At 39.6% G+C, this 27,772-nt stretch overlaps 1 protein-coding gene across 8 annotated transcripts in view; it reads left to right on the top strand.

Moving 5' to 3' along the window:
- The window catches only part of EPSTI1 (epithelial stromal interaction 1), a 49,393-nt gene that overhangs the window by 14,784 nt on the left and 6,837 nt on the right, over nt 1-27,772 (top strand). For 3 of the 8 annotated variants that reach the window (XM_014891464.2, XM_088159698.1, XM_088159700.1), the window contains 7 exons: nt 1,639-1,712; nt 2,343-2,426; nt 8,025-8,098; nt 19,249-19,342; nt 22,500-22,583; nt 25,329-25,402; nt 27,365-27,462. In XM_014891464.2, coding sequence (XP_014746950.1) covers nt 1,639-1,712; nt 2,343-2,426; nt 8,025-8,098; nt 19,249-19,342; nt 22,500-22,583; nt 25,329-25,402; nt 27,365-27,452 — 572 coding nt within the window. In that variant the 3' untranslated portion in view covers nt 27,453-27,462. Of the gene's footprint in view, nt 1-1,638; nt 1,713-2,342; nt 2,427-8,024; nt 8,099-19,248; nt 19,343-22,499; nt 22,584-25,328; nt 25,403-27,364; nt 27,463-27,553; nt 27,715-27,772 lie in introns of all 8 variants that reach the window. The other 5 variants (XM_088159699.1, XM_088159701.1, XR_015801495.1 and 2 more) reach the window with 4 other exon arrangements.

Here is a 27,772-nt window from a genome sequence, read left to right on the forward strand (position 1 = left end):
CACAAAAGCTCCAAAGATTAGTTACCTTCCATTAGTAAATGGAGAGAGCTACCTTTAGACAAGAATGATCCCTCCTGAAAGGTCCAGTATAGCTGTCTTACATTCCATAGAATGGTTTGAGTCTGAAGGAAACTTAAGTATCATTTAGTTTTAACTGCCCTGCCAGGGGCAGGGATGCCTTCCACTAGACTAGGTTGCTCGAAGAACAATCCAACCTGGCCTTGAACACTTCCGGAGATGGGACATCCACAGCTTCTCTGGCCATTTTGTGCCAGTGCTTCAGCATCCCATAGTGAAACATTTCTTTGTTATAGTCAATCTAAATCTCTCATCTTTCAGTTTAAAGCCATTGTTCCTTGTCCTTCTACTGTATGCTCTTGCAAAAATTCCCTCTCCAGCTCTCTCGTAGGCCCCTTCAGATACTGAAAGGAGGTCTCCTTGGAGCCTTCACCTCTCCTGGGGGAACAGTCCTGGCTCTCAGCCTGTCTTCACAGGAGAGGTGCTCCAGCCCTCTGAGCACCTTTGACCCATGGACTCAATCCAGCAGGTCCATGTCCTTCTTACACTGGGGACTCCAGAGCTGGATGAAGCACTGCAGGTGGGGTCTCAGCAGAGCAGAGCAGAGGGACAGGATCACATTCCCTCCACTGGCTGCCCATGCTGCTTTTGATACAGCCCAGGATATCAGGCGCCTAAGGTAGCACAGATTGGTCCAGCTGCTTCTATAGAATTAAGAATCACATTAAGGGCAATTTCTCATGAAAAAAAATAAATTGGGAAAATACAGCCCCCATCCTCAGAATGGAGTGAGGGCTGCTGTTATTTTTGCAACAACTGAAGAATATAAATTATTTCCTTTCCAACAGCAATAAAATATTTTGGAAAATAGAGCAGAGTAATAGAATCAAAGTCACTCCCTTCATCCCCTAACACCTAGTATAATTTTCTTTGTGTGGTTGGGGTTTTTTTGCTTGTGGGGGTTTTGTTTCTTTTTATTGAAGGCTGAACATTATGGCCAGAGCTTTAGATGTTCACAAAAGAGTCCATGGCTTTGGAAAAGGACACCTTCTACTACCTGGATATGAATGTGAGGTCTATGGGAAAAGGCTTTTACTTCCATTTCAGAAAGGGGATTCTTCTTTGAGCTCCAAGATGTTACTTAGAAAATACTAAAATGATAGCGTCCCATTAGATCTGGCAGAGTCCAAGATCCTAAATTTGATATAAGAGAAACTTTCTAGCAATAGAATTTCTGACTGTATGTGTGTGACAAACTGAGCAAAGGTGGGGATAGCTGGATGTGAAAATGAAAACTCACCTGCAAAGCATGACTGATTTCCTGAAAATGGAATAGTTCCTCAGTAAACTGGTCATACATTGCAGGGACATATTTGTTGGTAGAGTGGATGATACAATGGGTGCTCTGTAAATAATAGGCAAGTGCTTTTGATGGATGAAAGAAATGATCAAAAAGGTCTCCTATCTGTTCTCTTTAATGTTAGACAGCTTCTGTAATTATGAAAAATTTCCCGTATATGTGTACATCCAATTTGTTATACTGTTGTATTGTGAATTGACTGGCATTTGCAGATAAAATGCTCATATAAAGTGCTATTTCTATTTTTATGTTGTTTTAAGGTGGAAACGAATCAGAGGCTCAAGTAAGACAAAACCAGCAAATGATTCTCATGCAATCTAAATACCAGAAAAAGGTCAGTAAGAATAAATGTGTTTGTTTATTTTAGAACTCAAAAGAAAGTTTTTCCTGTAGTGTTTTGTATGACTATAAAATGAACTCACAGCTGCTTGACAGAAAAAAGTCATGAAACCTGATGAAAGCAGCAGAAAATCAGAAACTAATGTTCTGCACCAAAGAAGATGAGAAATCTTTCCATAAATATGTAGCAATCTGTATCACAGATGATATCTCAAATAACAAGCAGAACAGTTGTAAAGCCACTTAAATGCCATGCTGTGTCTTCCGGCATGCTGCTTACGCTTGGACTAATTGATCAATGTACCACCCTGTCCCGTGCTTATGTGGAAATGTTGTTCCTGTTACAAGAGGTATAAATACTTGTAAGTTATCAATCAGCTGTGCAAGTCCTTGCATGCATTCCCATTTATTGGTCCTGGATTTCTCAGCCTTCTATAAGCCAATATTGGAGTAGCTGTTGCACAGCCTGCATTATTCAGTGTCTTATTTTAAGGGAAAAAAATCCAGAAAGTTTCCTCTAACACACTTTAGATTTGAAAGATGTGCACTATAGGAGTCAAGTTGCCTTATGTGTTCCTTATATACATAAATATGTAAAATAACTTCCTATGTTTATGTCACGCAGCAAAAGAGAGAAGAGTACGTAAAAGCAAAAAAGGCAGCTGAAGAAGCTGAAATCTTGAAAAAGAGAGCAATTCAGAGAGAAAAGGTAAATCTGGTTACTGCAGACTTGAAGCCATATAACAGTTCATATCTTGATGCTTGATTTTGCTGGACTGCACGGAGCTGGCTAATTAAGTTAAGTGGTAGCCCTGGATGGTATCGAGGAATTAAGTAGTCCTCCTACTCTTTGTAAATGCCTGCCTGGGTTTTAGAGGCTTGAGTGCTCCTTTGACTCATCAGAAACTCCAGCCTTTCAGTTGCATCTAGCTGGCAGAGTTAGCAGAAAGGGAGAACATGAAGGTCAGGAGTAAACTATGTGCAGGTTATCTGGTTTGCTTTGGCATGAGCTCGCTCTCTAAGATTGGATTGTAGCAGTTGGCACAAAGACCTTCTAGAAATTCATAATTGCCTGTGCACATAGGAAGAATACTAGAAAATCCAGCCTGTCAGGTTGGAAAAGATATCCAAATCATGGAAAGGTCAGTGTAGTCTACCTGCATTGTGCTGAGAGCACCCTGAAATTCAACTACCCCTCCAGCCCTTCTATGGCCTGCATACCTAAGTGTCTTGCTAATAGGTCTGATCACTCTTCTTTCTAATATTCTCCATATATTGACACCAATAATAGATCACTTTCAAATTTTCTTTTATTATTTTGAATTTGTTTGGTTTCTTTAGTTCTTCTCACAAAGCATCTTCTTGTCCTTTGTGCTGCACAAGCCTTTGTAAAAGTTCATTTTTGTCTCCTTGGTGGCAACCAAGTCGTACTTGCTTGAGAATGCAGTGTGGAATTTAAATGAAAAATGAAAGGAGAGGGAGCATAATACTGATGTGCTCATTAACAAGGAGAGAAAGGGAGATTTCAGGTTTGCAAGTTTTGTCTCCACAACAGTAAAAATGATTTTCTGTGCAGAAACTGAATGTTGAGAGTTAATTAAAAAGTCGTCGATACTGGTTGGCGTACAAGAGCACACATAAACAAAAATAACTGTAATTGCCTCTAGGTAAGGGTTAGCCTGTTCCTGGTCTCTCAGTGCTTAGTATTATACTTTGGGCATAAGCTCATATACAATAACTTACAGGGACAATAAATATTATCACCTGAAAACATCGTTAGCTGTTACCATCTCATGTATAGCTCCAGATGCAGTGATGACAGCAGTGGAAAAGAGTGGATTAATTATTTAATATATGTTGTTTGCCCATGGGCATCAGACAAGAAAAATGTTACAAGACTGCTATAATTTCTAGTTACACCTGGAAAATATATTGATGTATCAGGTTTGTTTTCATGCTCTTTAATTTCCTTACCTTCACTCCCACAGATTATAAAATCTTTATAGATGTTGTAGATAGTAAAACTGTAAGTATTCATTTTTTTCTGAAGGAGGATGCAACATCGCAGCAAACATCTTTGCCAAACAGATTGTCTAATTTGACTAAATAAACATATACCCACAAAACAATCAAACAAAACAGAGGTGCGTGAAAGGGAACTCTTAGTTTGAATTTGTTTATTCAGATTGTCTTCCACAATTGTGATTGAGCTGATGAAGATTTCTTCTTCTAAGATGATTAGGTATTAAAAATTCAACCTTGTGTTTAAGGAGAGCATGCTGAAAAGCTCCAGGAAGGTGTCAATTTGGCTATCTCACCCTCTCTATAGATGAAAGGCTCCCAAGGCCTGAGAATGACACAGATCCTACTGATGATCCTACCAACAAGCAGTGTTGGGCTCTGTTTACCAAAGGAAAGGAGCTTTTTATTTGAAGTGATAGATTTGTATTCAACTGCACCTGTGGGGCATTGGCTGGGAGCATGTCTTTCTACAAGTTCACAGGCCGTCTTTTCTTGCTGGCCAGCCCTTCTTTTGCTCAGGGTTATTATTCATTCAATAAAAAACCAAATTGTGTGACAGTCTGAGAGGAGATAATAGCTAGCCAGCTTTATCAGCAGGAGCCCTGGAACTTTCACAGCTGGAAAGCTTCTTTGCCAACAGACATGAATGGTGAAGCCTTACAGACTAATGTGCAATGACTAGAACGGGTGCTGATACTCAGCTCAGTTCTTCCTTGATTGTAAGGATGATGTACTGTAAGCCAGTGACTTAGGATCTGTTTATATTACTGTTTTAATGTTGATTTTTCAGAGAAAAGCAGCATCCCTTTTCCAATTATCTTTGTGAACAAGTGAAAACTGTGTGTCTGCCAAAGCAGTATGCAAGTATGGAAGGTCTGCCTTATTATCTGTACTAGTCCACCTGCCTGTCTCAGTCATTCTTTAACTAACTGGGGTTATTAGCTGCTGGAAGACCAGCTTGGCATCTACCTTGTCTCTCTCCAGCTTCCAGAGAGAGGAAAGATTCTTCATTCTGTGCTCCACAGAGCCACCTTGTGTGAACAAATACTTCAGTCTCCCGTGCACTTCATGACAGGCAGCTTGTCCTGGGACTGTTGGGGTTTGTTCATGGGGTAACTGTGGACTGCCTCAGTTTGGGTATTTGAAGCTAATGGTCTGACTGCTCAGTGAAATAATTTGGAAGAGACTTTGTAACATGAGCAGAGAATTCCCTTTTTCTGTATTTTTCCCTGATGCTGAGATGTGTGTCTAATCCGCAGAAAGTGTTGAAGTACATGAGAGGTAGTTTTTTTATTATTTGCTCATTAGTAGTAGATGCCTGGAATTGGTATTTTTTGTGCAGCCCTCCACGTCACAGTGTTTGACCAGACTGGATCGTAATTTCCTTTGTGTCTATTGGGTGAAAGGACTGTCAAAGTTCCCAAAAAAAAGAAGCAAGCAGCTGAATTTGGCTTCTTTTTTTTTGAACTTTTCTCATTTGTGTTGTATGTAAAATTGGATTACTTCAGTGCAATGGATATTTCTGTTTCCTGTCACTGAATTTCTATTGCTGTTACGCTGCCTTTAGCCTTTCCTTGTACTGTTTAGGTCTTGACTAAGTATTAAAAGATTGAAACAATTTGAAGTGAAAAGGCTCGGTGTAATTCTACTGCATGCAACGCTTTTTCTCACACATTATGTAGTAAACAGTCCTGCCATCTTCAGAAACTGTCTTATTTAAGATAAGCTGTAATTTTGTTTTATTCTTTATCAAATCATGTGCTCTTTAATTTGACTGTGTTGATCAGCATGAGTGACCCTTTTTCAGGAATTTGTTAAAACCGGGCACTTTCTAGACTTTCTGCTAACATTTTTCAACATGTTTACCTTCAATATCACAGCTGTTCCACTCTTGGCTTTTTCAACATGGTGCCAAATGTGGAGTGCTTTGGCAATGTCTACTGATAAATTGTCATTAGTTAGAGAATGTCCCCATCCTGTCGCCTGTCACTTGTATGCATTCTTAAGCAGGTGTCCCAGGGTGAACTTCCAGAGTGAAAAATAGTCATGCCAGACACAAGTGAGTAATTTCAAGATGCTGGAGTTTTCTCCAGCATTCATTCTGGTGGTAGAATAGCTGTAGGATATTCCTTTATTTTTTTTCATTTAGTGGGAGACAGGGTTGATACTGAAGGTTTGTATTTATCAAAGTTAATATCACTGTTCTCTTGATGTCACTAGCTAGGAGCCAGACCACAACAAGTCCTGTGAGCTTTGGATTTTTTCAGAACTTTTTGAATTCCTTTTTTTGAACTTTCAGGAGCCTTGCAATGTGAAGTTGGATCCCACATCTAATGCTTTTTCAAAAGTGAAGGCATCAGCTTGCAGTATTGAGCAGTGTTGGGGAAAAGCCTGGGAGCTATGGCTGTGTCTCAAGGGTATCAGCATCACCTTGGACAATAACACAAGCCATAAGATTTCTTTTCTGCCTCTTTCCTTTCTTTTCCTGTAAACTGTGATGCTGCACAAATGAGTGGGAGTTTTTTTGCCTAAAGCACCATCTGTGTCTAGGTTAGGGACAAACAGTATATCCCCTGAACACTCTAAAATCACCCATACTGTGTAGTGATGCTCCCTTACTACAGTTTAGTTAAATTTTTGAATTGCATCAGTATGTCATACGTTCTGTCACTGTCCCTGCATGTCAAATGAGTGAACAACAGGACATCTTATTCAGAGATTCCCCTTCCTCCTTTTGTTTATTTCTCACTGCCTTTTTCCAAATAACAGCTACCAAGTCTTTTGCCTTCCAGCAGTTTATATCATCACACGACATAGTGGCTCTTTTCCTATCTGCAGACATCTGAAAGGATTTTCTTTCTTGATCCAATGCATGCGAAGGAGGAATTTGCACTTGTTTTGCAAATCTCTTTCAGACAGTCATTCTTTATCCAATTAAAAAATACACATCCTGAAATTGCTAAAGGCAGAGTAATTGAGTAACTGCCAGTAGAATTGTAATTTTTCTGAAATGTTTTTCATTGCAGGACAAAAAGAAGATTGTGGAACTGGGGGTTTCAACCCTATTCTTAATACACCTTACCCCGTTACACATTTCCTCCTCCTTGTTCTCCCTGTCCTTGCAGAGTACCTCTGCTCAGGCAGTGTTCTCTCCCTGATTTGGGGCTCTGGCCACAGGGGCTATTTTCACCTACACCTCCCTTCTCATCTCTGCAAGGTATTGTCTGAAATTTCCAGGGCACTTTGTTCAGAGCAATGTCTGTTGCTGGGTTACCGAGCAATTACCTTTTTTCATTTTGAGGGTGGGCAATGATCAGAGTGACAGTCTGAGGCTGTATTTTGCTCCACATGTGAGTTGTGATCATTTCCTGGGAGCTCTTACTGGAGCATCCCCCCACCAACTGCAGTGTGGGAGTTCAAAATATAGCAGGCTGGAATCTCAGGTTGGCACTTCTAATTTGTGCTTTTCATACACTGAACTGCCTTTTAACTGCTCTTCCCGCTGGACCTAACTGCATCCTGTGAGCCATAACAAAAATTTGTCTGGCCTCCTTTTCATTGGAATTTAACTTGAACTGCATGTTGCTAGTTCTGTAGGTTTTGCTTTATTTTAATGTTTTAGTCTACTTGAATTTGGGATTTAGGCAGCTTAGATGATACTTCCATTGGAAATTATGTGCAATTTTATATTAAAGGACTTAATAATTTGTGCAGTATCCAGACTTACAGAGGAGTTTTATGTGTCAAGGATTTGGTTGGCTCTTGCACCAGATGTGGTATCCGAGGCAGAAGAATTCTGGTTTAAGTACAAATGTCTCCCACTTTCATCTGTCTTAGCATGTATTCAACTGGCCAGTACCTTATGCTCCTGCAGGTCAGGTCTGTGAGCTACATGGACTCACATCACTGCACTGTCAATGCCACAGGACTATCATCTGCTTGGGTGCAGTGGTTGAGGTCTTCTGCCTTCTTGCAAGGACCAAGGTTGCATCAGTTGCACCCGAGATGTCCCCAGCAGGGCTGTGATGGCTGTGAAGGCTCACAAGGCTTTTTGGGTAGATGGGTACTAGCAGCACCATGTCATTTTCTAATTTAACAGGTCTATTGACTAGGAGATGTTTGTTCATGAGTGAATACCTTTATATTTGAGATTGGGTCACTTCTGTACCCAACTGCTATAAATCTTTTAAAAACCAAAATATTGAAATATTGGAATTGAAATAATTGATGTTTGGTTTTGGTTTCTTGGAAATCTCAAGTATTTTTTCCTGGTTTTAATGCTTAGGCAGAGAGACTTGAAGTTAAAAAAAGACAAGAAGAAATGCAAAGAAGAGAGATGCTTCTTGAAGATCAAAAGTAGTAAGTAAAATTTGAAACTTATTATCTAAAATTCCTGATCTACTTGTCCTTCTGTTTTGTTTGTTTGGGTTTTTAATTATTATTTAATATTATCCTATTTGTTTGCATTTTTTTCCTGGTTTGGGGCTCAGGAAGAATTTGGCTTCTGTAGGTATTTTTTTCAATTTTTGTCTTTAAATTTTTTACTTCAACACAATGGGCACAAACTGAATCACAGGAGGTTCCTACTAAATACTTTTGTACTCTGAGGGTAGCTGAACATGAATACAGGTTACCCAGGCAGGTTGTGGATTCTCCATCCTTGAACATATTCAAAAGTTCTGGGCAGCTGTCTCAAGGTGGCCCCAGTTGAGCAGAGGGTGGGACAAGATGACATCCAGAGGTCCCTTCCAACCTCAATGATTTTATGATTCTGTAAAATATTCAAGCCTCCTCCACACCTTATTCCGTGATAGATTTTGTCCTGTAGATCTCTCTTAGCTTCTTAAAACATATACTTTGAAATTAAAGTTGTGAATTATAAAATGATTTTGTGCTTTCATTCTCACACTGAATCAATATCTAATCATTCAATCTAAGACTAATTATCAAAACAGAATCTAAATTACATCTCCACCCATTTGTTTTGTTGATTAGTAAAGAAGTCTAACTCACATGTAAATAATGAAGACTTCCTCTATTTAGCATAATCCTACTTAAACGTGGAGATCTGTTGTAAAGACCTATTTCCCAAGAATACCTCCTTAATGTCAGATTTAGATACAGCCTAAATCCTGATATAATTAATTCCATTGGCAGTAAAGTTCCTGCCTTGCCCATTCACTCTACACCATTTATTTGGTTTTAACTGATCCAAACTGATTCTATCAGATAATTAACACACAATGCTGTTTTGTCACCTTTACCTTTTTTATCTTTGGCTTCTGAAGTTACTCACCTGTATTCTTAGCCTGATTGATTGCTTTTTCTTCCTCTGTGACCTTTAAAGAAGTCACTTCTGTCCCATGCTAGTGGCTCCAGTTCCTTCATCATTTGCCCAGACTGTTCTCTAAGGTACAGACATTTTAGTGCTTTGTCACTGATTCCAGCTTTTCTTGTATTTTCCCTTTTGTTTCTTCCCATTTGGCTTTAGGCATAACTCTTTTCCTTAATATGTTGCCAGTATTTGTCTCTAGATATTGGTATTTGGCTTGCTGTTTTTCCTGGTGTGGATGCCTACACACACACACACACACACACACACCTTGATTCCTCAGGAATTCTGAAGATACAGCTTTAGATCTCTGCCTGTTTCTGACAGACTAGACACTTCAATTCTCTTTGAGCCTAAATCAACAACAGACACATCAGATCTTTGCAGTGCAAGGTCCTCAGTTATGGGCCTTGCTTTTCCTCAGGGGGTTGTCAGGGTTCCTGTGTTCCCATTTAATCTGATTTTTTATCTTAAGTCATTTTCAGCTATGAATGACACATATCTCTTCCCTCCCTTCACCTTCCCTGTCTATACCTTTTTTTGCTTAGGGTGAAATGAATTCTGCTATTGAGTGCTCTTTTCCATTAAAAGTAAATTTGGTTTTGCAAAAGCAGGCCCAAGCCCTCTGAAACACAGGAAAACAAGAAATGGCCACAAGCGAAAAATTTCTTCAACAAAAGAGTGGCCAAGCATTGGAACAGGCAGCCCAGGGAAGTGGTTGAGTCACCATCCTTGGTGGTATTTAAAAACATGTACATGTGGTGCTTAGGGAAATGGTTGAGTGCTGCACTTGGCAGTGCTGCCTTAATGGTTGGACTTGATGATCACAGAGGTCTTTTCCAGCACAAATGATTGTGTGTGGGTTTTCCAGCACAAATTATTCTGTGTGGGCAGCCAGATAGTCTCCAGGTGGTGCAGGAGCTCTGGGTGCCTGGGCACTGCTTGGCAGCCATTGATTAAGGAAAGCCTTGTGAACATTCAGCTGATATTATCTCTGATGAAAGTGAAGATGGACTCATCACTAGAACTCCATTGCTCGAGTTTGACTATCAGAACATTATTTGTATGTACTATGTATTGAACGTACACCAGGAGGGCCCTATAGATCCTTCACCTGGAGGAAGTGAGCTGAAAACCTACCTCCAGTGAATGCAATTTAGGTTGAGCAAAGCCCTTATATGCTGCAGTGTTAAGAAAACTTGCCTGTCAGACCATCCAGGAGCCACTCTGTCAGTCAATCTGGCACCACCTGAGCTGGGACTGAAGCCCCTTTGTAGCCACAGCCCCCATGCTAACACAGTCACACCAGGTTCAAACCAGGTTTCCTGCCAGTTCAACTCCAGATTTCCCATTGCAGAGTCCCAGATGTCCAGATACTTAAAATAATTTAATCACGGTGCAATAACTAAGTAATAAAATAGCAGCTTGAGCTGGTGCTTCCAAGGAGGTGCCCTGAACAAAGGAACCCCATGGCTTTTATCATCTCACAGTCTAAGCACAGAGAAGTTTGGGGGCTGTAATTTCTGCCAGTGTCCATTCCCCTGGCCAAGTGACAGGTCCCCAGGCCCTTTGTTATGCAAAAGGTTGGCATTTCATGGTCCTTTGCCTGGGGCTCAGGCTCCAGCCCCCCAAAGCTCAACCTGCAGCTGGACATTGAGCTACCTGCAGAGAATGTATTCCTCAGCAGACACAGGGACACTAGTGCCTTCTCTGGAGGGAAGGAATTCTCTGGTGGGCACAGGAAGGGGAGTGTGTACACCGGAGATTGTTGAGGATGCATTGATCGCTAAGAGACCTTGGCATTAAGGAGCACAGCATCCAAGAGTAATGAAAAGCTAATGTGTGACATTTCAGATTTTGTGAAGTAACTCCACTGAAGTACTGCTGGTCATTAGTGACACATTCACATAGAAGTGCTTGGTATTTAGAGATGTGATTTTGCCTACCATGCAAAATGGAGTGACTCATTACTTCCTTTCTCTAAGACCCTTCATCTAGAGGCAAAGAGAACAAATAGAAGGTTGTGTCCCTTTCCTCAATGTCTGTGCTGGAGTATTTTGATCTCCTCTGCTTGCTGGGAATGGGGGGAAGGAAGGTCATGTGCTGCATATAAAGCAGTGACCTCTGTAAAGTCATGGCCTATAGAGCCATTTCCAAAGATAAGCTCCCTTGTTAGTCTGTCCTCTCTAAGATCTGTAGCTGCAACATCACAATTTTCCTGAGGAGATCAATGGCTACCAGCCGTCTCATTAACTGGGAAACCTTTTAAAATTGATCACCACCTCCAGCTGTATCGGCCTCCAAGGGGTACAGCCCAATCAGTACCTCTCCTGCATGAAGTGCCCCTTCTATTTGATAAGGAAAGGCACTTAAGATTCTCATATCATTAACAATAAAGTATGATGCTGCCCCAGAATTTCGTTTTTCTGATTAAATTCCTGTCACTATCAAAAAAAAAGAGCTTCTCACTGAAATCCCCTTTCAAAGGGTCTAACACGAACTGAGTGCTAAAAAGATTGTCTGTAACCTTGTGTGCTGTCTACAGAATATAGTTATTTCCTATCTCTTGAAATCCCTTTTAACTTCTTTGTGTACAGCAGGTCCTTGAAAGTCAGCTGTATCTGTTACCACAGTTGCTTGAATATGTGTTTGTGTCTTGTGAGAATGTAGTCTAGACAGGAATGCAGACTGCCATGAAAAAGTCTGCAAGCTTCAGATTTTTGGGATCAGCCCCTCCTCTGACCCTGGTGGACTCAGGCTTTTTTCAGTGACTAAAACAGAAAAAAACTCACAAGGTGTCTCCTGAAGCAATTGTGTATTAAAACCCTTAAGAGCTCTTAAGAGCAGACTTTGGGGTGGAGAAGTTTCTGCATAGCAGGATTACTGTAGTTTGTGCTAACAGAGAAGAAGCACATGAGAGATTTGTTGGTGACAGTGTTGCTGTGGTTCTGTCCCTGACAGATTTAGAAAATGGAGAATATGTGTTGACTTTTTACCAGAAATTACTTACACATTCAGTGGAGTCCTTCCTTCTGAGTCATGATATCCTGGATGCATTTTGCATTATTGGCCTGATTGTGTTTCTGTCGGTGCATTAAAAGGTAACGGAGGCTCATGTAGTCCTTACTTTGCAATTGCTAATCCATGCGAGGGAAGAACTGAGTGCCCATCTTTCCAAAAGGAAACAGGACTTTGCAGGACATCCCTCTTTAGTTAGTGCACCACAGTTGTCATTTAAACAGTAATGAGGGTGGATATGTCATGACTCGCTGTTTTCAGAGGCTTGCTGTGCAGACTGTGTGATTCTGTGTCTGAACTGTAGGGTGTCTTATCATGCGGTTTTAGCCCAGATCTCTAGTTAGATGCTTTTATTATATTTGTATTCAACTTTCCAGAAATTATAGTGTTGGATGGAGTCCACTGTTTTTCTAGTAGCCATCTACCTATTTATGTAATGGAAAAAGCAGTCTAAAAAATAGGGTTACTTTCTAATAGTACGTGATGACTGTTGTGTCACTTCATCTTTGCTACATATTCATGCCTCTGTTTTCGTGAAGGTTGTATTCCTGTAAAAATTCCTGGCACTGCTGCACTCGGGTACATGTGCACATACAATATATTCTGCTCAGAATCTGGAGCTGGAAACAGAATTTGCCAGAGTGTCTCTGAGTGCATATTCCAAACACAATGCAGGAGGTTCACCAAACCAAGCTGATATACGCCTGCCTGCCAAAGCAGTTTTCTCAAAAGTCATAAAATGCAGGAGAATAAAACCTGAATCAAAACAGAATTTTTATTTATTTATCAATTTTTACAGGATAAATGCTAGTGTCCTTGCCAGTTTTCAGTCCCCTATGATGTGTGGTTCAAACAGCAGGCTGGCAACAAATTTTCCCCACAGAAGTGCAAGTGTAAACCTGACCAGACTTTTAATACAGGTTGCTAAAGAGAATGAAAGAGGGCCTGCACAAAAAGCATTTGCAGCCTTGAGAATCCTTTGTTTGCTTCTTTTCACCACAATTGTCTTCGTTTTGTTCATTTGCTCCTGATTATTTTAAGCGTTGTCAATTATTTAGCTAACAGGCAGAAAACTAGGCTTTTATAGACATCCAAAGGGACTCTCTTGAGTGTAATAATGAAAGCAGTTTATTGAACGCCTGTGAGGTTGCTTTCTAATTGTGCGCATTAATCTGCCCATGCAAGCTGGCTGAAAATATAGAAGCAGATTGCACATGCAGATGGAGCACACAGAATGGAATGCAATAGACTTACACAAAACTGCATTTTCCTTAAAACTGGATTTATGCTTATTACTTCAGATAATAAATGAAGCTTACATCTAAAATAACATCCAGGAATACTTGGTGGGAGGAATGAATAGCCAAGCTGTGTTATTTCATCCAGTCAGGGAAACAAAAAAAGCAGGTGGGTTGAGAGGATAGATTAGTTTTGAGTGTGAGTAGGAAATGATGAAAATAATTCTGCTGAGAAAGTTGCTTTTTATTTTTCTTTAAACAACTTATTTTAATACTTTCTTGAAGCCTTATACCTAAGATGAACTAGTGCCACATTTTTTTTATTTTTCTTATCCTCAAACTCAGGAACAGATACTCAAGAACTTGCAGACAAGAAATCCTCGTAGCCAAAGAGAGCAATGTTTGATAACTATCATTAAGTTTGTCCAAGTCATCTGTACTATGATCTTGCATTACTGCCAGTGAAGTCTGTGAATACTGTATTAAGCTTGGTACGTTGCTACTGGGAGGATTTCTGTTGGAAAGCAGGTGGACTAAATATCCAGAGAATGGCCTTTCTTCATAGTAAAGGGCATTGCAGAAGAGCCATCAGCATCATACATGAATTTGATGTGTTAATTATTTCATGTAATTTTTTACCATAAAGCCTCCAAAAAAAGATGAGTCCCCCACCTACACACACTCCAGAAATGAACATTAGTTCATGCTGGCAAATTTGCACATGGCTGATGTTTGTTTATTATTCTTCTCCAAAAATGGACTCTGTCCTGCAACTCAGGATAAGAATTGAGGTACAAGAGAACCATGATCCCTCTGGAGTTGAAGGCATGTTTGTTGCTGACAGACAGAGATGTTTTTACTACTTTGCCCCTTGTCATGGTCCAGCTGTGGGAAAAATGGCAGTTGCTTGTAACCTGCTGAATTTATTTAAACTGAGTAAACTGGCTGTGGTACATCTCTGCAAAGAAGAGGGGATGTGAGAGGAAGCATGTGTAACTGTGTACTAGCAAAAAGCCATGTATCTTAGGTGGGATTATTTTCACAAACCGTATTATTGGCCCCCCAGGTTCATTCCCACTTTACCAAATTGCAAGTCTGGATTACACCTCCCTTTGGAGTCTCTTTCTCCATCTTCCAACCAAAAAAGTGTTGGAGAGCTTCTTCTTTTTTAATACTTGGTTTTGTTATGCCAGTAGCCCCGGTACCAGCCAGCCTACCTTGTGGGTCACAGCAAATGCCTGACCAAAATGTAATGGCAGTGCACAAGGAAGAGCTCTCCCTGAGGAAGGAACAAGGGCATCAGTGAAAATACACCCACCATGGACCTTACTGGAATAAAGGATAACTTTTCTTCTGGGCAGGCTTTTGTAGGGTTATGCAACTGATCTTAATTTCTGCAAAATTTGAGGAAGTTGTTATGCTTAGCCAATTATTTTGGAGTGGGAAAAAGTTGTAGGCATACTTGCTGGTGCTGCAAAAAAATTTCTTTAATTAATTTCGGGTTGAGTTCTTTTGTTGTTGGATTGTTTTCTTTTCTGAGAGGGTGAGTCCTGCTGTATGTATCATGAAACTTCTGGTTAGATGTGTGAAACTATATTTATTATGTATTATATATGTATTATATGTATTATGCATGGTTCTTAGTTTTCCAGCTGAATTGGAAGAAAATGGTGAAATTTCACTTTAGCACTGTTTACAGGCAATTAATTTGGAAGCTGATGAGTCCATGTTATTCAACCCTAAATGCTTCTTCTGTGGTCTTAGTGACTACTCAAATTGTCTCGTCTTTGCAATGACTATGATGATTTATGTGCTTTAGGGTTCTTTATTTTTTTATTTTTTTATTACTATTTTTGAATGACTCAGCATGCTTGTGGATGTTCATTAGAGCAGAACTGTAATGGTGGAGATCCTGCAGCTTGAGAAAACAAGAAGTTCATGAGCTGTCTTGTTTTCAGTAGTAGTAAGAATTGGCCATTATATTTTACAAATTGTCAAGAGAAATAAATAGATTTATGATAAATGCAGAAGTATTGTGCTGCCTTTTTTTTTTTCTTTTTAAATCCAAGTGTACTGGCATAAAAGCTAGTGTATGTAAATGGTATACTGGCATTTCAATATCCATCAATTAAAGCAAAAGAATTAAATGCCACTGGTTCCATTGGGAAGAACTAACAAAGATTACAAGAAGGCTTTTTTAATTAATACATTTTTAACATTAGTCTGTAAAACAGACTTGAAGCTGCGAAGTTTATTTGTAGGCAGAAAAATTATTTTCTCTCTTTTCTGAGAGGAATACAGTCTCAAATGGAAAGCTTAGCAAGTAGTGCTATGTGACTCCTGGATGGAAGAAAATGCTGGGTCCTGAGTCTATATCCTCATTCATGCCCCTAAGGATGAATCCTTTTCAAAACTTTTGTTATCCTTGTAGATGTGACAGTAGTTAAAAGCAAATGACACACTAAATTGAAGACCTTACTCTGCAAAGGATTATAAGCCTTGGATCTTGCAATGAGATCATTTTGGGTCTTCAGATCTTTTGCAGTTGCATTCTGGAGTCAACTGTGGGGCTTTCTGCTTCTCAGCTGTCAGGGCAGGTGATCCTCTGGGACCATGTGAACTCCTACACAGGCCAGAGGCACCTTGGCTCACTCTGGCTTTTATAACTATCCTCTCATCTCACCCTACTGGGAATGTGGGCAGCATTTAGTCCCAAAGAGTAAGAAATGCTTGTGGGCTCACAAGTATCTTGTGAGTGCAGGCTGCCTGAATTACACAATTCTCAGTGGAACACCTAGCAAATTCATGGTTCTGCACTTTACACGTACTTGTTGAGCTTCATATAAATGGTTTTGCATAGCAGCTTTTAACAAAGGACTCTGCCTGAAGAGTAGCTGTGGAATGTAAAACCACATAGCCAAGGCTCCAGAGAGACCATCTGCAACATGGACTGGTTTCCACTGTCATGCACCAGCCCCTTCTAGCACATTTCTCAATGATCCTGGCAGCAGAGTTAATATTTTCCCATGACAGCTCTTAAGAGTTATTCAGACCCCAAATTCAGTAATGTGCTTCACTCTCTCACCTCTGCATTTCTACTGATAAATTAAACACTGTCAATCACTGTCACTTCTGAGGCCAACAGGCCTGAGAGTGCCTGCTTCCATTGCTAGAAAACTTTTTTACCTCCCAAAATGATGTGGTAGCATCTAAAATGCCTCTTGTGAGCTGTGGCTGATATTCACTCCTGGACAGAAGCCAGGAGTTCCTTGAGAAAGTGCTGTTTGGGACAGGTCAAAACTATTCTGGGAATAGTTACTGCTCTATAGATGTTGAGTTCCCATGCTAAGAGTAGTGCTTGGTGCTATTAAACACACCAATATGGGAGGAAGCTGTTTTAATTAGCAGAGCAAATAGTTTTTTCCCAATGGTGTAATGGGAGACTGGGCTACCAAGACAAAACACCCTCATATGATCACTCCAGTTTAACCAGACTATCAGTGGTTCCTTTCTCTTCAGACTGATGCTTCGGAGTAGCCAGAACTTAGACTAGCAGCCTGTAAGGAGAGTGCCTTCTTGGTTGGTCTAATCTTGTATCTCCTTTTGCCTAGCTGTGTTTGAAGGGAATCAGGATTCTGCTGTATTCAAATCAATTTCTTCATCTCATGCTCTTCTCTCCTTAATGTTACTAAGTTTAGAGGAATACATTTTAGCATTTTAGCCCTTGAAGTTTTAGCAAGTGAATGAGATGTTGCTCCAACTATCTGACTGTGCACTGGTATGCTGATTTCCTTCTGGAGATACTAATTTCCAGAACATTAATGGAGCAGTCATCTCCCTGAATTCTCTCTTTCTGTGCAGCCTGGTTTAAGCTATGCTCTGCATTGTTATGACCGCAGGTTTAGCATTGTGAAAAATACCATGCAGACATTGTCTGGCAACCCTAGGTGCATTGCCGGGTTTCCACAGATATGACACTCAACAGATTTACATGTATAAGACCTGACTTGTCTTTCATCAGAAAACTCAGAAGTCTGACTCCCTTTCTTGTGATAGGAACACTTCATTAATGTATTACATAATTTAATGAAGTCAGGTTCTTCTCTGTTTAAATGCAGTGCACAGTTTTGCTGAGGAACTTTATTTGCTTCCATTCTTGTCATTGTCTTTTCTAATACAAAAACTGAGTAAGCTTTTCACACGTCAGTGTACTGATCTGGGAAATTCAATGGCGTCCACCACATTTTTATGAGAAAACCATGAGAAAATTCCACATACTCCATGTCATTCTCTTGCCATCAATGAGGAATTAGGGCACCTAGGTATAGCACCAAGTTACCATATATTTATTCACAGAGCTTCAGCCTTCTCAGCTATACTCCAGATTTTCTGTAGGAGTTCTTAATCTTCCTGGTGTAGAAATAGTTATTTGATCAGTTTTAGCATAGGTAGAGAAACAAAAAATCTGCAATTTAAATCTTTGCATTCCCAAAATTATTCTGTGCAATCTTACCACTTAATAAGTCACCTTTCATGAAAAAAAATTGAGTGCTTAACACTTGTATAAGAAGACTATTAATTTGTTCAACTTTTATATACAGGTACTTTGTAGATCAGGGAAAACAGTGTTTCATCTGGATCTTTCCAATACTTGTGCATTGTCTGAGGTCTGTTAACTACCTAGGTAATGGAGGAAATGGAGTGAACTGGGAATGGTGAGACTCTAAAAGCTTGACTTGCTAGAACTTAAGCGAGTACTTTGTACCTGAAGTGGTAACATGGTTTAGTATTGTGTAGAGTAGCAGAGAAGAACTTGTGGTTTCTTGTTGTTTTTCCCAGCTTCTCAATATATCACTCCTTACTGACCAGCAGGACATTTTACCAATAATGTATTTACTCTCAGTTTTAGATCAGAGAGTGAAATATAAAAACACCCTTGGTCTGTTTCAGCTGTTAATCAGAATCACTCTTCAGCAGCCAAGGCTTGTTCTCTAAGTTTAAGTCTTTGGTAGTGGCATTTTCTCCCATACAGAGCTAGCTGTTTGCCCTGTGAGAAAAGTAAATGTTTGCGTTCAGTATCTCTTGAAGCTCTCTTTCTTCTCTCACTTCAGTACTTTCATGTTTCCCAAAGCTGTACACAGAAATAAAATTGCCTCTTTCCTCCAACTGTGTTCCTTTGAGTGAGAAAAGTCTTCAATATACGTGCCTTGGAGGGCAGGTTAAGAAACTGATTCCTCACCAGAGCACACAAACTCCCGTTCTTTGTTTTTGTTTGTGACCTATTTTAATCGTACTTGATCGAAACTGTGAGCAAAGTGATGCTACTTTAAAATTCTGGGTTTGTTAGGCATGCAACTGGAAAAAGAAAATTGCCCTTCCAGAATAAGAAATGAAAATGTTGTGCATTAACTGAAGACAAACATTTTTTCAATGGTACAAAATGCTTGAAAACCTTTCTGCTTGATAAAGTAATCTGTTGTAAGGCTGCATTGTATTAACTGTGAAGGAAAATTCCTGAAAATAATCTTTTAAAGTACTTAACTGAGATTTATAGATCTCGTAGAAGGATTTGCAGCAGTTCAGTGAAGCAATTGCATCCTCATGAAGTCCATTGGTATGTAAGTCTGTTTTATAGAAGCTTTACAATGAGGAAAGCATAGCCACTGTACACCCCAAATATGTGAATGACCATAATTGTTTGCTTAAAAAATCATCCCAGCAAGTGTCTTATCCATAGTATGGTTTCTGTATCCTCTGTGCCATTTGTCTGTTTCCATAAACTAACCTTTTTTTTCTACCTGTGATGTTTTTCAGCAGACACATGATAAAATGTCTAGGCTAGATTCCAAGGGTGGAATAAAAAGCTGTGTTTATTTTTATGGAGGTACTAACAATTCTATTTGAATTGAATTTCTTCATAGCAAAACCAATGAATTACTGAACAGATTGGACATGGGCTTGCCAAAGAGTGATTCCTGTCAGATTGCTAATCCTGGCCCAGAATCTACAGCATGGGTAAGCAAAACCATAGCGTGTGCTGTATTTTCTATCAGCTTTCCAGGTGCTGTCAATAGTGTAGTGTTAGAATATCCTAATTGAGCTTAATTGCCAAGACATAACTCAGTGAGCACCAAGGAGTCTTTCTGAGTGAATGAGACTGCCTACCTTGTCTCTTCCACACTGGAAGGGAATTCTGCATAGTAGAGGACTGCTCACAGATCTCTTTCTGATAAATGAGAACTAGATTTATATTCTAAGGTTAGATGAGAATCTTAAGTATGCCCTGTACCCATCCACTGGGGGTAAGCTTTTATGAAATCTCAATTAGTTCATGTCAGCAGATGCTTTACTGCATTAAAAATCCAGTCAAACGAGAAGCTTGTTTCTCACTGCATCCTAAAAGTGATTCCATACACTGCTTGAGGTCTTTGTCCCAGTTTGAACTAGTCGGGTAAGTATCAGTGTAATTAGGAAATAGATAAAGTATTGCTTCGATTTCATTATTGTAATTGACTCTAAGAGGCTTTTTCACATACAATTAGTCTCTTCATGTCTAAACCGAGCTTTCCTATTAATGTAAAAAGTTTCAGTGAGGAGTATTCACCCTGAGAGGGAAGTATTTCTGTAGGGAGGTTTGTAATTGGTGAATGACAGAGAACAGGGAGCCAAGGAAATGGAAATTAGCACTGGAAACAACTCAGCAGAAGTTTGGAAGTATCTGATCTGGGCAGTTCTCTCTTGTATACAGCCTTGAGCACCAACTGTTGGGTAACAAGAAGGGAAGATTTGACTCCATATTTCCTCAGATGCCTTAGAAATGGGAAAAAATCCTCCCTTTATAGAAATCGATGCCAACAGACACATCTGTCTTGTCTCTAGTATCTCTTCCTGGTTTTCATTGCATGAAAAAGGAAGGTGATATTGAAAATAGGTTCCATTCCCCTTTAATTCTTCAGGATATCTCTGAAAACCCTAAAGACATTTTAGCAAATGTGGGCAGATATATAGCTAGAAAGGGCCAATTTCTGCCCAGCACTGCTGGACAGAAGGACAATTGCAGGAGAATGGCTTTCAGAATGTATTTTCTAGTCCTGGATGAACAACCAAGATGAAGGGATATAGAAAGGGAGAAAAGATCTCTTGAAACCACTTGCACGTCCGTCTTGAAGCACCTACTGCTTCAAGCAGTGGGAAGTTTGCTCTTTGGTAGGGAAGACCCAGCTCTGCAGCCTTTGTACAGTGTGAGCATTGAACTGTGAAGACAAGTGAGTTTGTCCCCACGACTGCCTTGAATTTCAGCATTTTGGTGTGCTGTCTTTATATCCACACAGAAGTGGGTGGATGGCTGAAGGAGCCCTGAACTATTTCAGTTGTACATGTCCTACCTTTAGCCTTGGTGTTCTGCTTCACCTACCTTTGTGTAGCTTTCTCATTCCATGTTTTGACAGGTTTCTCAAAAAGTTGCTACATCCCATAGTTCATCTTTCACTCCACTATCATCCAAGCAGATAAAATACCTCATTTATCTCTACTGTTCTTTAGTACTAGCTGGCATTATACTTGTCTTTTGTGTGGCTGCATTTCTGTAGCTTTGTGAATCAAATAACCACTTGTTTGTAATGCAGCAATGCAGTTAGCAGTCTTCCCAACCAGCTTGGATGAGGTCCAGTCCATAGGCATAGACACAGCCTCTGAGCCAGGAATCCAAGGCACATGACCAGTGAGTTCTTATCTAAATGAACTTGGCATAGCACCAAAATGCTAAACCAATAGGAAAATTAGGATGTTGTTTTGGATGTTACCTTGAATATGTCCTTTGTCTGGAGTAATTAAAAGATTCAGTTTCAATGTATTTGAAATAGTGAAGTGTGATAAGCTTAGGACGTGCCTAACATGCATGCTAAAATGGGGAATATACCTACATGTATGTGATTTTTTAAAATTTGAAAATCTTGTCCTGAAAACAGCCTGGGACAATGTCATACAGATCAAAGTTTTTTCCTTCACATCATTTCTTGGATAGTGGTATTAATTTAGCACACCTAGCTCAACTATCCTTGCCAAATGTTACTTCACGTCCATGAGCAAATTTGACTTCTTTTGAGTGACTCTGTCATTGATGACTTTTTGGGCCTGCTTATTTAATCAAGTTCATAATTAATTTTAATCCTGTCTTTCAAAGTGTGACCAATCCTGTGTAGATTTTTATTGTCTTCCAACTTGATTAACATACTCTCCACACAATTCTCCAAGCCATTACAGAGAGTAATGAATAATATCGGACCCAGAATGAGTCTCCCTGGACACATGTAGCAACTTCTCCCAGCTCAAAATTGAGCTATTAATAATTTCCCTCTCTATTCAGTCTTTTTAGCAAATTATGTGCCTGTTGTTTTAATGGTGTCATTCTGCATGCATATATCAAGTTTTGGGAATATTCTGTAGACCTGTCAAACCTGCAGAATTCTTGCATTAAATTATACTAGCTCATTTTTTAGTGTGCTACACTATGTCCCTGCTCAAAGACCTTACTGTAGAAGTTTTAGTGTATAATATCCTAAGGATCCTCTAAGACCCTAATTGTAGGTTGGCTTTTTGCAAACAATTACAACTTGTGAAAGACCAGGGCTCGTTATTGTAATGAAAACCTATTGGAAAGTTATTACATTATTCATGATGTATAGTTAAGATTCTTAATTTTTTTGATGCCTCACAAATAATAGCAGGTTTGGTCTCTCCTGTTGCCCTACCTCCACAAAAAATCCTATATTCCGTTCTGTTACAAGGCTTCCATTCTGCTTTTTTATCTTGTTAATATTTTCAGTACTTTTCTTTCTTCCCAAAATACCCCATCTCATTATCATATATCCCGACTGTGTTTTCTGACTGCTCAGGATATCTTTATGGTTGTCACTGGGCCACAGAATAGCACTTGCTGTGACCACCTGGGTGTCATGCACAGGTGGACATTCAACTAAACCAAATGACTGAGAAGCTTTAGGCCACTTCTTGTTTAAATTCTAGTCTTGAGACGAATCTGTTTCGTAGGTAACTGGAATCATTCAACCATTTGTGTTTGTTAATTACCCATATAGCAATTTGAGAATAAGGTTTGGGAGTTTGGCCCCACTCTCACCACACCAATATATTTTTATTTTCTGCTGAACAATAGAAAAGAAGCCATGCCTATAAGCAAGCTCTTCGAGAGGATGAAAACAGACGATTAGAGGAAATGAAGCAAGAACAACAGAGGAAGGTAATTATACATTAACAGTTTGCATATTGTATCATTTTTGCATGCTGTGAAACCAATTAAATACATTGATTACTTGTAGCCTATGCACAGAGCTTCTCTTTAGCACAAGTGATTCAGACACTGTTTTCAAATATTGTGAGAGAGATGAGTCAAGCTGTAAAATTTGAACAGGGACAGGACAATTATCTTCTGAGTTCAAGGCTGTTTGCATCTGGAAAATGAGCTCCTTTTCACCTCTCCACTTGAATAATTGTGCAGAAGGTTTTTTGACCATAGCAACCAATTTCATAGGCTAAGGAAACCACTTTACACTCTTGCAGGCAGAAGTAATCTTACCGAGAAATTAAGAATGATCTCTCTGAATTGTCTCTTTCTAGAGAATTGAGAGCCATGGGCCCTGCTTTTTCAACTGGGGATGTGGAAATGCTCAGATTTGCTGTTAATTATAGTATGCCTCTCTATGCCCTCACTGACTACCTAACTAAAGAGTTTTGAATTGTTTAAAGAGCAGGCATTCCATAACTGCAACTTTGAATTCCATATTCTGCATATGCATCATGCATTGCCTGAAATGTGTAGTCCCTCTGGTAAGATTTGGGTACCATATCCACATAAAGTTCATCTACCAAAGGTGATGGCACTATGCAAAATTACCTGTCTCAGCTCCAGGTCTGACTGTGAAAGTACAGGGAGGGCAGCACTTGAAAATCTAGCAAATAATTTGAAAACGTGTGAACAAGTGCTGAGCCATTTTCTGTGCCTCTGCTGTTACTAACATCCAAATTAATGTTAAACTATTTCCCCAATAGGAGAATTTTAGCACAACAAATTCCATGCACTGAGTTTTTTCTAGAGATGGAGAACTTACTCATCCCCTCTTACAGATAGCTTTCTTTATGTGTTGAGGATGTGCTCTCATTTCATGATATTCTAACAGTTGTGATAGTGGGAAAAAAAAAGGTGGGGCAAAAGGGAGTCTCTTAATTGCTATCCCATCAGGTGTATGCTCATTCCCAGAATCTATACAGAGGAAAAATTTTTGAAAGCCAGCCTGGATGGGTGTAAAGATGATTCCTGTTGTCTGTACGTGAATCCTTCCAAAGAGAAAATAACCACAGACGTAAATTAGCATGCCCCTAATTCACGGGTTTGGTTTAAGGGACTTGTGTAGAGCTATAGACTCTAGCGATTTCCATGGGCTGCTAAGGAGGTGTTGGCTGCTTCTAAGGATGCTCTTTTTTGCTATGTGGTTCCAGGGTCTCCTTGCCTTCACAGTTGTTGCTACCTATTGTGCAGAGTAATGCACTACTTGCAAACCTACTGTAAATAATATGTATTTTAAGGGCTCCAGTAATTGTCCCTTGGGTATATGTTGGCTCGTTTCTACTTCAGACTAATATTTATTAAAGTAATTGTGAATTCTGTCTTGTGTGTACCTCCTAGCACAGTGTAGCTATAAAATGTGTAGGTATTGTCAGTTCCCTTTTTTCCTTCAGAACAGGTTTTAGTATGTATTGCTTGATTTAGAAATTTTCAGTACACTTTGAACACCGCATCATATACACACAATATATTTCAGAACATTACTCCAAGAGAGGAGTCGGCATATTGGAAAGTCAGATACTGAGTTTTAATTTTCAGGTTGAATAGTTATTTAAAATAGTGAAAATTGAGGTTGGCTTTTTTATTTCTTAATCGTGTTTCTTCTTTTAGGGCTAGACAAATATTGATACACAACACATTCTCAGTTATTGATTTTCTCCATACATTTATTGCATACTTTTTACTTAATGTTCCACTTAAATTGATTTAAAAAAAAAAAAAAGAAAGTCTTGTGGTTCCATTCAGTTATTGAAGCTTTTACCTAACCACATCATTTTATTTTAGTTTCTATTCCTACTGCTGTGCAGTTGCTATGGAAAACATGAAAGATGGGTCTGTTCCTTTGCCTTCCCCCTTGTCCTGCAAACCAAATCTCCTTTGCAGAAAGATCTGCAACTTCTTGGGTGCGTTGCAGGCAGAAGGAGCTGGACAAACAAGGACACATACAGACCAGAGTCATACCAACTGTATTTTCTTCGCAGTTCTGGCTAAAATTGCATGAGCAAACTCTCCTCAGAAAAGAATTCCTTTTGACACTGTTTATATACTTTAATACTATGTAAGGCTGGTAGTCTGCTGCAATGCTGGAAGCTTGTACATGTTTCCACCACACCATTTCAACAAGTACCATTTTCCCTCCTCACCCTGAAGGGAGCCCCAGTGAGCTGGAGGGACACACCACATCACATACCTCAGATCTCACCTTCTGCTTGCATTCTGTAGAAGCAGGAGGTGAAGTTCATGTCTCCCTTTTACCCTGTGGGTGTGACAGCTGTATTTGCTCCTGGCTTTGGCTGTTGTCTCCCTTGGACCCACCAGGAAATTCAAATCTGTGTTTTGGGACAAGGGGAAGCAGACTGGTTTCTGGCATGCACCCTTAAATGTGGGACTGCAAATGTCTGAATCTGTAACTTCCCACTTTTTAAGGCACAAACAAAAAAATCATCCACATACTGAACAGAAAAAACAGCTGAGTTTTTAACATAGTGCTGTCACATAAGTAAAATGCTGCTGAGAGAAGTTCTGACCCTAACTGAGGTTAACATCATGTGGAATTAATGGAGTTTGCAGCATAAGTATGTTAATTAAAGGTAAGTTAGTTTGTTTGTTTATTTGTTTTTTTCTCACTTTTATCAATGCCAGGCTGAATTGCTGGAATTTAAACAAAAGCAGGAGGAGGAAACCAGGACAAGAGCACTCAAAAATGAACAGAGGAGGTATGATGCAAAAAATGCAGAATACACTCGAATTGAATTCCCACCTGGAAAAGGTTTCAAAACTGCAGGCAACTCACGCTTTAGAAGACTATTGCAGTGAGGATCCCGACCTCATCTCTGGTTTAGCCTTGCTTTCAAATGAGCCACTAATATCCATCATTACAACTGCTCACTGTATACAGTATGACCCAGAGTGCCTTTCTCATTTTATTTATCCTATCAGCATAGGATACAGCAGAGGGTAGAAACTACTAATTGTTTCATGGATGACTGCTAGTACAGTAGCTTCAGCTACACAATTTGTCTGTGTATCTGTATGTGAACCTAGGTATTTATATATTTATATATATATATATATATATATATATATATATATATATATATGTTTTTATTTATTTTAGAATGTTCTACTTTGTCCATGCTGCATCTTGGGGTTGACTGTCTCTGAGGTTAACAGACAGAGAAAAAAACCTGGGATTTGGTATTGATTTAGATGGAACCTGCAGTGCAACAACACCTTCTGCAGCTGCATTTCTTTGTGCCCCCAGGCTGTGCCCCACTGCTGTGAGCTCTCTATGCTCAACAGTTCTCATCTTCTACTTCAGTCACTTAACTGACTTTTCATTATCTTGAAGAACAGCTTTATTCTCAGCTTTGTTTTCTGCTGGTAAAAAGAAACAATGCTCAGGCTCAAAAATAAAAACAACATTTGTTTCTTTTTTTTTTTTTATAATTACGTAAATATTTAAAAAAATACTTCTGTAGGCAACCACTCTTCAGACTGCTTTCATTTCTTTTTATTCTCTAGCAAAGACATTTAAATAATTACCCATAGTAGTTAATGAAGGATTTTTGATTCAGTCCATCTCATATCCCTAGACAGAAATAAACCAGTATTTTACTTTTTATCTCATTCTTACCAACATCATCGTAAAACATTAAAGCAACAGTCATGTCTAAGCATGTGTGTCAGTCCTAAGCAGTAATCAAAGGGGAAAAGAAACAGTTTTTCCAAAGAATCATAGAATGATTTGGGTTGGAAGGGACCTTAAAGGTCATCTAGTTCCAACACCTGCCATGGACAGGGACAGCTTCCACTAGACCAGGTTGCTCAAAGCCCAGTCCATTCTGGCCTGGAGCACTGCCAGGGATGGGACATCCACAGATCCCCTGGGCAACCTGTACCAGTGCCTCAGCACCCTCATAGTGAAGAATTTCTTCCTAATATCCAATCTCAATCTACCCTCTTTCAGTCTAAAGCCATTCTCCCTTGCCCCTTATCACATGCCCTTCTAAAAAGTCCCTCTCTGTCTCTCTTGTAGCCCATTTTAGGTACTAAAAGGCTGCTGTAAGGTCACCCAGCAGGCTTCTCTTCTCCATGCTGAACAATACCAATGTGAAAATATTTAAAACAGATTGAGGAAAACTCTGTCTGTATTCGTCCATGCTTTCCACACTGATAGAGCAGTGCAGAAAAATGCTGGAATTTCAGAGCTGGATGGTGGAGAAAGTTGTCAGCTGCATAAATTGTCTCTATTAGTAATAAGCTTAAGTGGGATTTTCCATTTTTATTAGGAAATCAGTGCTTATAGAAACATTCCTTGTGCACTGCAGTCTGAAAGATTACCTAAAGTGAATTGTCAAAATAGGTAACCTCCCTGAAAAACTGGGTGGTGGTATGCAGGTCATATTTCCATGGAGAATTTTGGTTCATTATGCAGAGCAGCCGAGGTGTGCCTTTTAATCACAACAGGCTGATCCCAGGATAAGGATGGTGAATTGAAAATTAAATCCACCTCATCTCATGCCTATCCATGGTTATGCAGCACCAGCTTGAAAAATACAGGAAGATGGGCACTGAACAGATGGAAAGGGAAAGCCACTAACAGAATGTTAAATTTCAATAGTTCGTGAACTTCTCAGCTGCCTTGAGTCATTATTAATTTTTTATTGTACTTTAAGGGTAAATAATGCTTTCCTGGACCGACTCCAGAACAAAACACAGCCTAATAACGTCTACCACCCTGGATATACTGGACAACCTCAATAATGGCACCTTGGTAAGTTTTTTGGTACAGAATGTAGAAACAATTAGATTGCTTAAACTTTAAATTTTTCTCCGGACATTGTTGTCTGTCTGTGTGTGTTTAGCCTGCCTGACAGAACTTACAGCACTGGCTGACTGTCCTCAATACCTTTGAAGAAGAAATTCTGTCTAAAATACAAGCTGTTCAAATAAGAAGAGAGAGGAGCAGCTGCTCTTGCAGCAGAACTTGCATGTAAGGTACTCACTGCAAGGGGCCACATCCAAGGTATTTTCTTAAGTTCAGAAGAAGGATAGTGAAATCGTTCGGGATTTTTTAAAAGTCT

The sequence above is a fragment of the Sturnus vulgaris genome, chromosome 2 (genome assembly GCF_052056855.1).
Source record: "Sturnus vulgaris isolate bStuVul1 chromosome 2, bStuVul1.hap1, whole genome shotgun sequence".
In the NCBI taxonomy this organism is placed as follows: domain Eukaryota; kingdom Metazoa; phylum Chordata; class Aves; order Passeriformes; family Sturnidae; genus Sturnus; species Sturnus vulgaris.